At 34.6% G+C, this 17,810-nt stretch overlaps 1 protein-coding gene across 5 annotated transcripts in view; it reads left to right on the top strand.

Moving 5' to 3' along the window:
• The window catches only part of RGS7 (regulator of G protein signaling 7), a 438,315-nt gene extending 421,170 nt beyond the window's left edge, over positions 1 to 17,145 (top strand). For 4 of the 5 annotated variants that reach the window (XM_070474353.1, XM_020874165.2, XM_070474352.1 and 1 more), the window contains 4 exons: positions 546 to 732; positions 3,800 to 3,889; positions 6,088 to 6,168; positions 16,444 to 17,145. In XM_070474353.1, the coding sequence (XP_070330454.1) occupies positions 546 to 732; positions 3,800 to 3,889; positions 6,088 to 6,162 (352 nt within the window). In that variant the 3' untranslated portion in view covers positions 6,163 to 6,168; positions 16,444 to 17,145. The remainder of the gene's footprint in view (positions 1 to 545; positions 733 to 3,799; positions 3,890 to 6,087; positions 6,169 to 16,443) is intronic. The other variant, XM_020874166.2, reaches the window with a different exon arrangement.
• Positions 17,146 to 17,810: the final 665 nt, after the last annotated feature.

Here is a 17,810-nt window from a genome sequence, read left to right as displayed (position 1 = left end):
GAAAATCCTCTCCATACTAACCCCCATTGCTCAAATGGACAAATGATCCAGAAAAATAGAGCCTGCGGTATACCTTATGCCCCCAGTCAGATGATCCGTGTCGCTCCCCCTAATTCCCTTCAGACTCCTCTTCCTGTTTGACCGAAGGTTCTCTAGCCCTGCGACACTGTCTCAGTGGACATTTGAGGCTGTGTGGAGTCGGGGCCCTGGCGGGCCTGCGTTCCCGTGTGTGCGTGGTTAGTGGCTCGGCCGTGGCCGACTCTTCTTGACCCCGTGGACTGCAGTCTGCTCGGCTCCTCCTCTGAGCCACCTGGGAAGCCCCTGATTTTCAGCGAACACCTAAAAGAGATTGTTTTCAGTATTTCCCCACATGTTATATCTTTGAATACAACTAATAAAAAAGTCAGTAGAAACCTGTTTCTGGACACCCTCAGAGAACATTAGCTTATCATTATGCCTCATTGTGAGCTATATGACAAGTCAATATTTTAATAATTTTCAGATTATGAGACATCAGACATCAGATTATATCTCATTTTGTGTAGATTCTGGCTAGCAGTGGAGGACCTGAAGAAAAGGCCTATTAGAGAAGTTCCCTCTCGAGTTCAGGAAATATGGCAAGAATTTCTGGCTCCAGGAGCCCCCAGTGCTATTAACTTGGATTCTAAGAGCTATGACAAAACCACACAGAATGTGAAGGAGCCCGGACGATACACTTTCGAAGATGCTCAGGTTGGTACATGGGTGGAACTCACATTGCATCACAGATGTGCTCCTGAGAAGTTGAGAGTTGAGATTCTTTTGTTTTATTTTCATTGTAATCTGTGGCTATGTCTGATATTTTCAATTTAGGGGCGTGTGTGTACGCGCGCGCGCGCTAAGTCACTCGGTCTGTCCGACTCTTTGCGACCGGATAGACTGTAGTCGCCAGGCTCCTCTGTCCATGGGGATTCTCCAGGCAAGAATACTGAAGTGGGTTGCCATGCCCTCTTCCAGGGGATCTTCCCAACCCAGAGATCAAACCCAGGTCTCCCACACTGTAGGTGGATTCTTTACCGTCTGAGCCACCAAGGAAGCTGTATGTAAAAAAACTAAACGATCTAGAAGATAACAGAGATACTTTAAAAAGAAGAGTTTTTAAAGCCTGGGGATTTTTGTAAATCTGAAAGTTTTTACATGAAAATTTCTTGAAGGGAAATATTTTAAATATTTGAAAGCTTTTTACTTTAGTTTCAACTCTGATACCTCAGGAACACATACTTGAACTCTTTAACTTGTCTTCTAATATGGAGAGTCTGAGATTCTGACCTTCCTAAGTAATATATTATTATGAATAGTCAGAACTAAATTAAATTAGCTTGAAGTTATGTAAAACTCAAACCAGTTTTGTCTCTGATGACACAATGAAACAGTAAAAACCAGTTTTGTCTCTGATGACAAACTTAAACAGCAACTTTAGGTATTTTTTAATTTTCCAAGTTACTTTTTTTACCCTACAAAAAAAAGAAAAAATGAAATTGATACTAAGATATTAACTTCCTAAGACATACTTTTATTTAAGTGTTTTTTTTTCTCAAACTGGATGTAGTTGTCTCCTTAGAAGTAATTTTAATTTCTACTTTCTCTAAAAAAAGTATATTGTGCTCAAGAGGAAAAATAAATGTGTAATGAGAGGTTATCATTTCTTAATGATTTATTGAAATTGGTTTTTAAACCTGAACAAACATGTTTCATAATTTCTTAAAACCTCTTTTAGAGAAGAATGTTAGCTCTAAAAAGTATCTTGTTTTTTAAATAGCTATGTTACTAAGAGAAAATATAGAAGATGAAGCATGAGGTACAGAAAATTCCTTTCTTATTTTTACTCTCGGTATAAAATATATTTAACACTGGCTTTGGTTTAAAAAGAAATGAGCCACTGTGCAGGAAACTAACACAGGTTGAAACAGCCAACCAGAAACCCATTCATTCACTCTGGCTCTGCCCTGGTCTTCTATGTGGAAATAATTACATTTTATGGAGACATATGAAAGAGAGCAGGAGGAAAGTTCTGTTGCTTATTTCTCTGCTGTTTTATCTTTCAATTCAAGATAAACTTTCAAGCACTTTTGTAGAGTCAACAATGTGTAAAATATTTGGAATGACCTTCCCAAAAGTCTTAAAAAGAACATTTCTTTGTTATCTGTGTCATTGAAAAATATTTTTGCTTAATGTGTCTTCAATAAAAGGAAAAGGCATAATTTTCTATAGAAAATATTACCACCTGACCATAGACTTTTTTCAGTCAACCTCAGCTATTTAATCCCAGTTTTTTGTGGGTTTATAAACCCTATATTCAAAAATATAGTAGAAATTCTTGCCACTGTTTAAGAAGAGATACAGTGTAATAAGAAAGCAGATTCTGAATGCAAATTGCCTGGGTTCTATTCTGAGCTCTGCTCTGTGACCTATTGCAAGTACTTCTTTGTGCTTTAGTTTACTTCATATTTAAAATACATATGAAAATGGTTGCCAACCTTGTTGAGGTTTTGTGAGAATTTCACTAATACCGGCAAGCACTTTGAAGTGTGCCTGGCACACACTCAAACATATTTGAGCACTTACTGTGCACACCCCCATACTTTGCTGAACGATCATTCCTCAAATCCTGACAATAACTCTAGTTTATAGACTAGAAGATTGAGGCTCAGAGAAGTGAATAAAATTGTCAAAATTAACATGTTTGTAAGTGGTAAATCTTGAGCAAGATAGGATCTGAATCCTAAAATGCTTGAGTCCAAAATAAAACATCGTCCCCCTTTTCCAACAACAAATTCGGATACAGTTCCAAATGTACCATACTTCTGGAGATGAAACTTGGGCTAGAGCCTGAATGTCAGGATTACTGAGGATTAATCCTGAATGTCATTAAGTGGATTCACAGTAACTACAAATTATTACTGGTGTATTTAAGACCAGGAAGCTAAGTCATCTCTTAAAATACATGTTTTCTCCAAAGAAGTAGACACTGGGACATTCAGGATACTCTCAAATAGTGCAGAACTCTGCCTCTAACAGACTAGAATGAGCAAGGAGCATTATGCTCCCTTAGGCTGCAGTAAACCAAAGCAGAATCTCCTTGGATTGGGCCAACATTGAATTAGATGAATATATTTTTTTCCTTTGTCTATCAGTATTCATCATTGAAACAAAACATTGCAAACTGATTAGGATTAAATTATCAAATATTTGCCTAATCTATTTCAGAATAAGTCAAAACATGTATACAAATTAGGACATTAAGCAATTAAATATCACAAAATTTATTTCTGGACTTATGCTGTGGCCTAAAGTAGATGTGCATGACAATTTTCACCAATGAGATGATTCATTTGGAAAGTCTGAACCCTCCAAGTACATATAAATGCCAAGGTATCTAGAATGATTATTGAATCCTGACTTTGCATCATTCTCTTTTGGCTTAATCTTAAGAGATAGCTGTTTTATTTATCTTAATGGTCTATATAAATCAACAACTTGATTTGAAATTATGTGATGACAGTCTGCTAACTAAATCCCATTTTTTTAAGGGCTGGATGTGATTTACCTCCTCCATAGCTCCCAAATCAGTTTAAACATGGATCATTGAATAAAATAATAAATTTGAAGGTCTAAATTGTTCTATAAGCATATAAAGTATTCTCATCAGCATTATCATTATTCTAGATTTGTTTTTGAATCAGATGTTGCGTTCTTATCACAGTATTTGATTTTTCCTGAGAAATAATAAAGAGGCACTTCAACCATTATTTCTTTTTAGGAGCACATTTACAAACTGATGAAAAGTGATTCATACCCACGTTTTATAAGATCCAGTGCCTATCAGGAACTTCTACAGGCAAAGAAAAAGGTATTGGTTCTTTGTGAACTTTTATGACCTAGTTCTCAGTTATAGTTATTTGGAGTAGTTGTCTCTGCTGGGACCACATTATTGGACAAATGGTAAGTGGATATAAGCCAAGACCCTTCCCCAAACCCCTGCAATTTATCAGGGTCATTTAAGTTGTATGCGTTTCTGCCTGTTGATTGCTTATTTTCTTTATTGCGTGTTTGTCTCAGCAGATGTCCATGCTTTACAAAGTTTTTAAGATGCCGTTCTCATGTTTCATGTTAGTCTTCTGTATGCCAGTTTAAGGAAATAAGAAATTACAATAAAGAAAAGAACAGTGCCATCAGATCAAAAGCTCAGGGAGGATTTTCCTCATCCTGTAAACTGGAATGTATGTATATGCCCCATAACTCATTTTTTTCCTATGATGGTTACCAAAATGTAGCAACTATCAGCAAACTAAATGTTTGCTTCCAAATATTTTCATTTGGCGTTTATCCTGAGTCTCACTAGTATCCCTGCGATGAGGCTTCATACCTAAGAGCTACTAGCATATTTTTGAAGAACTGCAGTAGGCTACATTGTTCAAATAATGTTTATAATCAAAGTCTCACTGTCAGTAACACCTTATTAATCAGTTTAACAGAAAATGGAAAATCTGGATGTAAACATCAACATCATTCATTATTTTGTAATGTTAAAATAGTCCATAGCTTCTTGAAATTCTGAGATGAAATGATAATTTTGTATAATTCATGACCATCACTTAAGCTAATGATACTTTTCAAAGTCCGTTGACTTGGCAACCAGACAGTTGCACTGACCAGCACAGCAACCACCAGCACATGCAATGGTTTAAATTTAAATTAGTGAAGATTACTTAAAATTCTAACTGAATTTCTCATACTCAATGGCCACAGCTAAAGACTTCTGAAATGTTAGTATAGAATGAAATTTCCATGCTTTCAGAAAGTTCTGTTGGACAGCAGTGGTCTACAGAATTAATGATACCAACAGAAATTTAGTACCAGTAGAAAATTATGAGGACATTCTGAACATAAACCACTAGATTTTCAATAATGTAGGCTTTGAACCTGTCAGCATAAAACCTAAACATATATACTTTATTTCAGCATCATTCGATTTTGTTGAAATCACATCATTTTGTTTGCACAAGAAGAGTTTTGGTGTCATAAGTATAAGTGTTAATGCAAACAGAGCCTATGCTGTGTGACAAGAGGCCTTCTGTGGCAGCTCTCCTGTTTTCCTGATCCCTGTGATTTAGAACATGAATTTGGTGTTGCATCATTTCATCACCCTGTCTTTTTCTGCCATTTTTCTTTCTGGCTTTTTGCCCTCCTTCCTTTCTCCCTTCCTTCTCTCTCTTTTTTTCTCTCTGTGTTATTTTTCCTTGCCCTGCTCAACCCCACACATATAAGTTGGGATATTCAATGGATCACAGAATATGTTTTGAAAACTTTGCACAGAATGTGGTAAGTTTTCATTTTTAAAGAATTGCAAATCATGAAGTCCAATTGGGAAATGTTCCCAGTTTCAAGCCTCTTCTTCCATCTTGCATCCTTTGATGTAATAGCAAAAGTACTTATTGTCTTTATTCAAGTTCAGAACTTCCTACTCACCTTTCTGTCCCAGCACTTCCTAGAGTAGATAAAGATATCATATGTGAAAGTCTGTATGTATCAAACTAAGACTTGGAAGGTAGTGTGTATTATGACACACAAAATGAAGAAATAACTATTTATATTTTGATTTGTATTCTGTATATCTCTGTCTTTGTTAACAATAGTGCATGCATTTCTGTACTCTTTCCCTTAGCTCTTCCTAAGGCTTAAAAGATTAAGAACTACAAGGGTTCTGTGTCTCCTACTTTTGCAGAGAGAAAATGACTTATTTAACAGTGTAAAGCCAGAGCCAGACTCAGTATGAATGGGGGTTGGTGACAATATATGCCCACCAAAGACCCACCAGCATGCCTTTCTCATTTGTTATTTTTCAGCAAAGTATTGAAAACTATTGCATAAGTCATCCAGGAAACCAGTCGTTTTCCTACCAGTGTTTTCTTAGTATCTTGCCATGTGTTTTAGTAATATATTTGTTTGTGAGATTCTTTTGTTTTTTTGGTATTGTGCCAGTGCCTTTGGAACTTTCTGACATTGTATAAGCTCAAACTAAAGCCTTCAACACATTTATTTTTATAGGGCAGAAACATCCCTATTTTCCCATGCCATAAAAACTGTACACCAACACTGAGGGCCAGCACTAACCTGTTATGAAAAGAGGTAGAAAAATCTTGGTTTATACTCAAGTTTGTCTGCATTGTCTGTTGAGTTGTGTGGTCGGCTCCATGCTGCTGCTGCTGTGGGTGTGTGTTGTGGCTTTTGCTGTGATGGCCAGTTAAGTGGAGTTATGTGTGTTGAAATGTAAGCTAATTGGATTCAGCAAAAATACGGTTTTTGTTTTTAGTCTCTTTCAAGGCTCCTTGTCGTGGGGAATGTTAATCAGTTCTTTTTATGAATTCCCAAGTAAAAGACTTTAAAAATCAGTATATACTTTGAACATTCATTGTGATGCACAAATTAAAGGGCTGGAAAATGAAGGACTCCAGGAATTAATCACACTATTAACTTCCCAAAATTTTGGCTGGATCTTGTGGAATCTCTGACCTTTAATAAAAATTTTTCTTAAGCATGCCTCATAAGTCACCATGGGAAGATAAAGACAATGCTAAAGAAATGCCTCAAGATTTTGCTGGAGAAAGTCACCATAGATGTTGCACAGTGCTCTGTGTATTGTTTAAGAATTGTTTCATATTCATTCTTTTCTAACATAGTGCTGACAGAGCATTGTTCTTGAGATTGGATTGGAAATTTCTGTGATATAATTAAAAACATATAATGCAACTTAAGGAAGATGGAAAGAGGAAGCAAAATGGCTGTCTTTCCTCCAACACCATCCTCACATCTGACCAACTTCCTCAACTCTTAAAGTAGCACCACATTGTCACTCATTGCAAACTGTAAGAAAAGATCAATAGGAAATAAGAGGAAGTGAGGAAGTAATCCTGTGCACCTTCAATCAAAATTTATACACCAGGGGCCAACTATACTCCAGATATGTGCTATATCTTAAGAACAAGACCTTAATTGCTACAGTACATAATGATATAAACAAAATATTGTGATGTACAGGAGAAAGATAAGCTACTTCTATTTGTATTAGGGTGAATAAGTAGAATTTCCAGAAGTTACTTTTAACTGCATAAATAGGATTTCATTAGGCCAGGATAGGCAACCATCTTTTTAAGGAGAATGGTACAAAAGGCTGAGATTACTGAAGCTTTCTTCAGTAAGTTGAGTAACATTCATACCAGAACACGTATATACACACAACATACTGATAAATTTCAGATACCTTCAGACCAGTTATTTAGGGTTAATCCTTTTCCATCCAGGAAAATGAGAAGTAATATTTTTATTGAATATTTTGTTTTGATAGTACTCTAAAGAAATGGACTAAAAAATTAGAAAGGCTCTCCAATTTCCTCAGTAGATTACAAATTACTACATTTATTTGATTAGTCATGAGAGGTGAATTTCTATCCTGAAAATTATTTTTATACAAAAATTAAAAATATTATACTCTATACCATTAAATCTTTTGATGGTTAATTTCTATTTAAAGTTCTCTTTAACTTTCTATTTTCATTTATTTTTTATTTCCTCTTGGTTCAGTGTTCCTCAATATTATGATTCCTTTTAGAGTCAGCAGTTGTGATAGGCATCTGAAGTACTTACGTAATAAATTTTATGGGATGCCTTTATAGGATCAATAAAATGATTTTAACACAAGATAATGAATGAGTGGTTTTATTATAACTAAATAGAAACAATGGAGGAAAGATAGAGTTTAAATAAACATTTTAAAGAAGTTTTATGTGGAAGTTGCTCTGGTAAATATAAGGAATCTACGAGATAAAGTGTCTAAGAAATGAACTTGGGGAAATACTTTTAAACAAGTATGTAGACTCCAGAAGGACCTGGGGGAAGTGAGATAATGATAGTAACTTATGTTCATTGAGTACCTGCCATGTGCCAGGCTCTGCACTAGGTACTTTGTATTATCTAATCTAATTTAATCTGAACCTGCTAGTTAGGCAATATAATACTCATTATTTTACCCATTTTATAGGTGAGAGAAAGTCAGGACTAGAAGGAAATTTTTCTGACTTTAAATTCATTACTTTTATAGAGTACTCATTTTCTTCTTGTTATACCCAGCACTGGAAACCTGAAATGTTAATATTTAGGCTTGAAACCCAGTCTCACACTTTCTTGCCGTATGAATTTTTAGAACTCAGTTAAACTACTACTGACTGCTGCTAAGTCGCTTCAGTCGTGTCCGACTCTGTGCGACCCCATAGACGGCAGCCCACCAGGCTTCCCCGTCCCTGGGATTCTCCAGTTAAACTGCTGCACCTCAATTTCTTCATCTACAATTTCTTTAGCCAGAAATAGCCCTAAATAGTACTTGTACAAATAAATAGATTTAAGAAATTCTTTAAGCATGCTTTTGAAACATGCTTTATTTGCTTAAATTGCATCCGAAATATCTTCCAGGTCATTTCATATTCTACACAATTCTGTTTATTGGCTGCACAAAATTCCTCTGAATGGATATACCTATAATTTTTTTTCTATTCCTCTACTGATGGACATTTATGTTATTCCTTCTTTCTTTCTTTCTTTATTCATTGCCATTATAGCTCAAAGTGTCATAGGCATCCATCAAGTTAAATATTGATTTTTTCTTATAAAAAATTGTATTGCTCAGTTAAATGGAATACAAAATTACAAAAGAAGACATGTCTATTTATTTCTCTCTCTCTTATCATTACGTTTGCCCTAATGCAAGAGATACATACACTAGAAGGGAAGATAACTTATAGAAGGCAGAAATCAGAGTTTGTACTCTTGATTTCCAAAGCACTTTTATTACACATTAATAGCAGACTTCCTTGTCAATTAGTCTTCAATCTGTGAAGAATTACAGTGTTTTCTGGCAGTTTTATGCTGTTTTAAGATGCTATCTAAAACTCTATGGATTACTTCCAGTCCCTGATCAAATGATTTTTATCTTGGTTTTTAAACATGAAATCTGGCTTGAAATTTTCTTTCCATATGCTAACAATCATCATTATTGTACACTGAGCCCACCCTTCCCACCCATGAATAATACAGGTTCCAGGTTTTGGAAATACAACCTCAGACCAGTTATGGAGCAAACCTGGGAGAGGGCAATGCTGTGTCAAATCTACTCATGCAGACTCACAGCACTTGAGAAGTAACTGAACCAGCATAGATTAGAAACAACAAATGCCCTATAGGAAAGAAGGAACTTATCATAACTTCACAGTTCAGCCTGAAAATTGCATCCAATTGCAGTCACAGAAGCCAGGTTATTTGGGGCTTAAAATATTTTTTAAATATAGAAATTTTTTTTTTCTTGTGAACTAAGATTATATCTCCTTGATCTTCTGTTTTGCAGCTAGACTTTTGGTTTATTGTTTGTTTATCAATTTTTGTGTAACAGTTCTTTATTCTTCTTTCCATTAAATTTTATCTTGTGTTATCATATTATGTAATTTTTTGGAGTATCTCTTTGTTATCCTGTCTTTTAACCAAGATTAGCAAATTGGCATCATTCATGCATTCATTTTAGTAGAATTATATCAATGTAGTCAAGCAAATTGCTGATTAAAATGTCATAAGAACAGAAATGAAGAGAGTTCCACTACTCCAAAAATTAGCACACTTTGAAGGTAGTTGTTTATTTAGTTACGAACTTCCTCCTTTTCTGTCTTATCCACAGAAATACCATGAAAGACTGCTAAATGCCTTACTTGTTTAAAGCAACTTCCTGTCCTCAAGTCCAGTGAACTCTTCTTAAAAAAAAAGTAAAAAAAAAAAGTAAAAAAAAAATAAATAAATGAGCATGTACTTGACAAAGATCTAATGTGGTTTATATGGGGAGCTCTTTGCAAAAAAATAATCAGAAGAGCAATATGCCACTAGAAAACTAAGCAAAGGTCTTGATCGGTTTTAACAGAGGAAATACAAATAGTCAATAAATATATAAGAAAACAAAAAGAAAACATATATTAATAACCAAATTTAATTCAAAAGGCAACAAAATAACTTTTTCCTCCAATAGATTAGTTTTTTAAATAATAATATCTAGGATAAGAAAATCGGTGACTTCACATATTGTTCACACATAGTAGGGATGTGAATTTTTAATCATTTTCTTGCAGAGAACTTTAAACAGTGTGTCAAAGCTTCAAAAATATTCTCTCACACTCAATCAGTATTTCAGCTTCTAACAATTTAATTCTAACAAAACCCAGATGTTTACACACAAACAAGAATATGCATTGCATCATATAACTGCCAAAAATAAGACACAATCTGAATATACAACAATTGTGAATTTCTTAAATGCATTAAGGTATATCAACCTGATGCAGTTATTAAAGAATAGATTTTAGAGCATTGGCTTTCATCTTTTTTTGTCGCGACCCATCACTATGACATAGTAATGCAATATATATATGTTTGTGAGTGTATGTGTATGTATATATAAATTGTATTTATGCATGTTTATGTGTGTATAGGACTAAAATAACCTTTCAGAAATAACACATTCCCATATTATATGCAACTTACCCTAATATGTTTTTATTTATTCTATGATATGTGATTTTCTTCTAAATGTTGGTAGCATCTTTATAAATTGATTTCCTTTCCCACTGATGTGCTGAATTTGAACAAAATATATGTTACATGGGTAAATGACCAAAATATGATCATTTTTAATTAGCATATTACTCATAATGAGCTTTAGTACTATGCACAGTATAATTTTAGTTTTTAAAAAAAAATAACTAAAAATATTTTTGTAGAAAAATAGATGGATATATTAACATGTAAATAATTGTATTTTGAGTAATGTTTATTTCTTCTTTATATTTTTCTATGTTTTCCTTGTTTTCTCTAATGGATATACACTATTTTTATTTCAGGAAGCTATTCTTAACTAAGGAAATGAAAGTATTTGGCTTTACTTTTTCTATCTCAAACCACACAAGAAGCTACTAATAAGAACTGGTATATAAATATGTTCATAAACCATCTCTTTTAAGTACATAACAGAATTTCTTCCTGTGTTCAACATTAAATATACCAGCCTCCAAACTAGCTATAGAATCCCCTTCCTTTCTTTCTTTCTCCCTCCCTCCCTTCCTTCTTTTCTTTTTCTTTCTTAATTCTCAATAACTGAGTTTTCTTTAATTTTTGAGGAACTCACACTTTTCAGTCTTGCTGAAATTATCCACCATGTTTCAGTAAACTTACCTGAAAATTATCCTAGGGGACTTGGTTTCATTTGAAGCAGGGATTTTCCAAACCCCTAGCCTATTTCAGTTCCCTCAACAAACCCCCACTTAGTTTCACTGATAGCAACAATCAGGGCAAAATAAAAGTTAAAAAGACCCGAATTCTATCAGTTAATTACTTAATAGTGAGGGTATGTCCAACATGCTCCCATTTCTCATCCTACCGTGCCTCTCCTCCCCTAAAAATTACTTGTACCAGTACATTTGAATCTCGTTACCCTGGTTTCTAGAAGCTTATTCCTAAAATATGACTTCCAGTCAAGGAACTCAACTCATGCAAAGAAACAAGTACATTTTTGGAGACTTCTATAATATTAAGATTGTTTAACAGCTATCAATTACTTTGTCAAGCCAGGTGACTTAAAGGATTGTACAAAACAGCATTTAAAAAAGTGCACTTGCTGTTGTTGTTTAGTCGCTAAGTCATGTCCGACTCTATTTGTGACCCCATGGACTGTAGCCCACCAGGCTCCTCTGTCCATGGGATTTCCCAGGCAGGAATATGGAGTGGGTTGCCACGCCCTCCTCCAGGGGATCTTCCCGACCCACAGGAAATAAAGTACTGACAAAGAATCCAGAGAGGTAAACTGCAGAAGAACTTACGGGGCAGTTAGAAGACTTCAGCAAAGACATGAGTAAGAAGTTTATCTGAAGAGTGAGTAAAACCCAAACTCAGAGAGTAGCAGGTGCGAAGAACAGCTAGAGAACCATTCTGTGGAGTGACAACAGGTAGTTTGAAAGGTCAGGGAAGCCAGGTTAGGAAGGATTTTGAAACCGAGGCAAAGATGTTTATATTTTTTCAGTGAAACAGGTATAATTTTCATATGAGAATAAACAAACAGATGTATCCTTTAGTCCAGCCTATCATGAGCATGTACGTTTCTTATCTCTAGTCCAGCAGCATCTCATTACCATCAAACAGTCAGCCCATTTTATTACGCAGCTGTGGGCCTCAGCACAGCTCGGATAACTGGGTCACACACACCAATAGAAAGTCAATGACAAGATTTGCCCTCTCCTGGTCCCAGAGCCTCTGGAACTGACAAGGCATTCTAGAAGGTATTTCTAAGTCTACAGCAACACATGGGAAAGTCTATGAGGTAGTAATACGAAACAAACAAGTGGGAATAAGAGTTAAGATGTTAATTTTTTTTTTAATCCAAAAGATCCTGGTAATTTCCTACTCTTTAAGCTCTTTCATGGGTCTTCTAAAAATCCATCGCTTCAGTTAGTGTTGGCTTGTTTTTTGTCCTGTAGACTGGTAAAGACTGAATACAGTTTTTATGTTTTATGACAGTAATAAAACAAGTAGCTGGTCACCCAAGCAAATATGGCTTCTCCCCTACTTCCTTCATGGATTAGTGTCTGCAGGAACGGAGTGTGGACATTTGCTTCCATCTCCCAAATGCTGATTGCTCTCATATGGAGCTAAGAGCCTGATCTTTATTTCCATTTCTAGGGATTCACAGCTCTTTGTCAACTTTCTGTTATTACTTTAAGACCAAGAAAAAATTTTAAATCATGTGAAATTCATAATGTTTGATAGTCAACTTGAGAGAACTAAGAATGAGCACATAGATCATTTTAATTTGGGGGAGTTTTATTTTTCTAATTATAACAAAATCTCCATGCAACATTTTAAAAGGAAAGAATTAGTTTGGTGGAGATGAAATTTTATTGTGAGACGCTAGAAAAACTGCTTTGTTTATGTGATAGCTATATTGTAGATTATCCAGAGAATCTGTCTTCACTTAGATGCCAGTTAAAGTCAGCTTAATTTTGTCCTGAAATTGATCATGTGCTAGCATATTGTCCATTAACTAGATATTATAAAAATCTCACAGGATGCTGAATTTTTCAGTTTCTGTCTTTGTCTTTCTCTATAGATTTCCATTTCCAATGTAATCTATTTCCTTTCTTTTAACTTTTATTTTACATTGGAGTATAGCATAGTTGATTAACTGTGTTATTTTTAGGTACACAGCAAAGTGATTCAGTTATACATAAACATTACATGTATCCATTCTTTTTCAAATTCATTTCCTTTAGAATCCATTAAGAATGGGTATAAGTGACATAGCACAAATGTAGTCATTGGGTTGAAAATAGTTATTATTCATACAGACCTCAATTGTAGGCAATTTGATAAAAACAAACAAACAAAAAACATGCTATTGGTAAGGAATTTTATCCCTTTTAGTCTCCAGAATTAAGATATTTAGAACTTAACTATGAAATTTTCCCAGATTCTTCAACTTAGAAAAATTAGCAAAAATGAGATAACTAGTAGTATTGTCTTTTAAGGTGATTTAATACAGCCTCCAAGGATCCGCACTGAAAAGGATTATTACAAAACATCTGATGTGCAAGTATATTCTTTCTTACCTGCAAAAAAGAATTAGTGTTCTTTTTAAGATTTTCTAATAAGTGAAAAACTGATATTTCTTTGCACACTAGAGAGTGCACAAAATATCTTTGCACGGTATTTTTCTTTCCAGTACATGAACAAGGCAAGATTTGCACAGGGTTTACAGACACATCCACGTGATCTAAGTCTTTAAATCTAGATAGCTCACTTGGGTATCCATGCTATTTACTTTGACCCTTGGGTGAGGCACTTAGGTTTTTTTTTTCTTTTTTACTATTAGATATACCTAAATTTACCTTTTAATTGTTTCAATACACAAAACAAACACCCTTATTATGTATTTGGTGAGTCCACATCTCACAAGAGTTTCTTGTGTGGGTTTGTTAACATATATACATATGTTCTCCCATTTCTGTTCATCTGCTTTCTTACTATCACAAACCCCAGATTTACTGTAGCCCTGTATTTCTCCATGGGCTTCCATGAATGAGTATTTTTAAATTATTTCCTGCTACAACAGCTTACCAAGCTAAATCTGTACCTCCCCCCTTTTAAAAATGAAGCCAATACCAGGACAGTACTAATAACTTCATAGATATTTGAGGGAAAAAGTAGGTAGAGATTACCATGTGTTACATTTACAAATATGACATCGTTTCCACTGATCAAAATGAAAAATGACTCCGAGTTACAAATGACTTCCTATTTCAACCTAACTGTTATTCATCCTCCCAATAGTTTGAACCAAATTATATTAATCTGTAGTTTTAATATAAATAGTTTTATGTTAGCATCGTCCTCTTCCTCCTCAACTGTATATGAATTCACTCTTATGCTTCAACCAGTATAGGTTCTCCCCACCCTACAAATGGCATTAGAAACAGTAAGCACTTTTTAAAAATACATTAGTATCAGAATGACTATATATGCACACATTAGTAGCTTAAGAGAGAAAAGTTGTAGATGTATAAAATAATGTAAATTTCAAGTATAGAAAAGTAGTTTTTTTAGTCAAACATTATTTGATTAAGGTATTAGAGTGTAAAAGTAGTATAATTTTAGCTTCAAAATTCGTGAGAAATTTTGTGTTCCTTTCAGAGTCAGAAAAGTGAATTTGGGTCTCAGTATCCTGATGAGAAAGAATGTAACAGTAATAATAATAATAATAGTAATAATATAATAAGGTAATGACTAGCAAACTGAGTATACAGAATGTTCTGAAATAGTTTTAAGTAATTTACTTGTGTTATTCTTCATAAAAAGCTTTTAAAATCGGTACTTATTCCCATTTTGTGAATGAGGAGGAAACGAGCACAGAAGGGACAAGAAACAAAGCAGAGTTTGTCTAGAAGGCCAGTGTAAAGCAGGGTGTCCTGTGAGAAGTCTGCCTTTTCTTTCAGTATTTTTCTTCCCATAAAGTGATTAGAGCGTAGCTAAGTGGGAAAGTCCTTTGCTAAAGTGGCTCTTCTATAGTCAGATGTCAAAACTTGCTAAAAGCTAAGTTATGAACTTCTTTTCCCCAATTAAAAGAAAATGGTGCTTCATTCTTTTTTTTTTTTTTTTTTGGTGCTTCATTTTTATTCCTGCTGATCAGTATACAAAGACCTTGTCAATTACTGCACAGTATGTAAAGAAAGATTGATTCTGAAATTACTAATCATTTTTTAAATATATAATTCTTTTTCCAAAATATAGTCATGAATGCTGATTTCTCTCCCCAAACCACACCACTCATTTATCAAACTCTGAGCCACGTTAAGAAGTAAATCAAGACTATTGCTATGACTAATTTATTACTAAAATATATTTCTCAAAAAATCTTCTGATTTTCCCTTATTATTTTATTCTCTGAGAAGTACAAATTTCACCTACTTTTTATACTAAACATATACAATGAGGGATGAAACAGAAATAACCAAATTGACAATCTTATTCTGATCAGAAATTTAAAATTTCATACCTTTCTCTAGAGCATTTGCAATTTACAGGCACAGTTTTGACTATCAAGATGTTCAAAAAATGAATATGTGTACTAGGTATTAACCCAATAAGTGGGATTAGAATATATGAGATTTTTCTGAGGTTGAGGTTGGAGGAAATCAAATGGAAAAGGAAGACATTTACAGTTTGAAGTACAAAGCAAGTAGACTTTTCTCTTTAGATGTATAATTGGCACTGGTTGGTTGTTTTTCTGTTACCATATAGGATAGGGAATAGATTCAATCATGAGTTTCCAGCAGTCTCACCCTCAAAAATCATTTTGTTTAATTAAATCATACCCTGTACACATCTAGATATTTATAAATGCAACACTAATCTTAGCAGTTGGACAAGAATGCATTCACATCACTGTCTTTCAGGGCAACTTCCTAAAGTTTGCTGTAACATGTTATAACCAGTTGCAAACCTAGGTGTTGCATCGTTGCTAAGCCTCAGTGGAACATTTTGGACGTGTTTTATGATTTGCTGATTTGTGCTGTGAACCCATCATTCTGTTTGCAGGGGGAGGAGTTGGGTGGAGGGGTGGGAGGATGGAAAAAGGGAGGATCATTTTGTTTGATGTGTTGGTGGGGGGAAGGAGGGAACTTGGTCATGAAGTTTGAACTAAGATGCATCTAAAGGGTTCCATTTTGACCCTTGTACAGTATCAGCTGCAATAAACAGATGTTACTCATAAGCAGGTTTTCAGTGATCATATTGTTTTCTTTTTTTTCCCTTGTTTATATTTTTTCTCAGGGGAAATCTCTCACGTCAAAGAGGTTAACAAGCCTCGTTCAGTCTTATTAAAAGGATCATCTTGTAGCATGAAAGCGGACTGGAGTCACTGCATATACTTTGTAGTTCTTTGTTGTTACCTGGAGCAGAGGACATTGACCAAGATGTTGCATGAGCAGAGGACCTGAATTGTTCTTTCTTTGTGTACATTAAGGCACTGCCATCTCCAAGGGACTCTACCATCTTGATGCCTCCATTTCAGAATGTCTGCTGACTTCTTCCTTGTACTAAGCTGGATCTGTGTCTTTTCCTTTTTAACAGTTCAAGTGAAGTAAACCTTTTGTTTTCCCCCTTTCTCTCTTTCTCTTAAACCTTCTTCTAGACACACAGGTCACTAAAAATTCAGTCACAAACTGGGAGAATTGTAAAAGGAAAAAAGCATATATCAAGAAGTATACATATAGCTTCACATTTATTAAATAATAAATTAGCACAGAGAGTTTCATTTCACCAATGTATCACAGTCAGAAACAAACATGTCTTTGTCTGTTGTCTGTACATTTTTGGTTAATGTTTCTTGCATTTATTTTTATACCATATTTAAATAAGAGACACCTTTTACTCCAGATGTATCAAAGTTGATCCCTTCTCTGTAAATTTGTGTATGTTTATATTGTTGTTTTATCTTTCATTAAAAGATGCATAATCTCGTTGCTTTTGTAACTTTTGACTTCTGTGCTAATTGAAAATGAAAATACTGGGAAGGTATCGATGTAGTTACAATGTAAGCGCTCACCCTAGGAAGTTTATTTCAGGGTTTCAAGACAAACTTGGATGGTGGAGCAGCCAGGAGCAGATTCAAAGTGATTCATCTGGGAACTCAACCCAGATCATGAAGATGGGTTTGCTCCCATGGAAAACAACACAAATTGACCTCCCACATTTTCAGAGTTATTTATGAGGTCTTTCTAATTATGAATATGAGTCGCTATGTTTTACCAATGCATATTCTATTAGAATTATGTTTTAGTGTGACTTCTCAACTCAGGAACTGATTCTTTAAAGTATAATCTTAAAAATGCCTTAGGTTAGTGGCTCTTAACTCTGGTGGTTGTAAATTCCTTTGAGAGCATGATGGTAATTACTAATATTTAGTGAGTGCTAACTAAGTACCTACCACTGTATTATGGGCTTCACATACCCACAAAATTTTCCCATTTAATTCTCACAGCAGGCCTATAAGTATTTCTGCAATTTTGAGAACACAGAAGCAGAGAAAAGTTACGTCATTTGTTCAGAGTCAAACCGCCAAGTGGTGTGTTGTGATACAAATCCAGGCAGTCTGACTCAGAGGCTTCATACTACATTGATCCACCATATCACCCAAA

The sequence above is a fragment of the Odocoileus virginianus genome, chromosome 11, assembly GCF_023699985.2.
Source record: "Odocoileus virginianus isolate 20LAN1187 ecotype Illinois chromosome 11, Ovbor_1.2, whole genome shotgun sequence".
Taxonomy (NCBI): domain Eukaryota; kingdom Metazoa; phylum Chordata; class Mammalia; order Artiodactyla; family Cervidae; genus Odocoileus; species Odocoileus virginianus.
The sequence above is the reverse complement of the archived record's forward strand: the minus strand, read 5'-3'. Positions and strand labels throughout refer to the sequence as shown.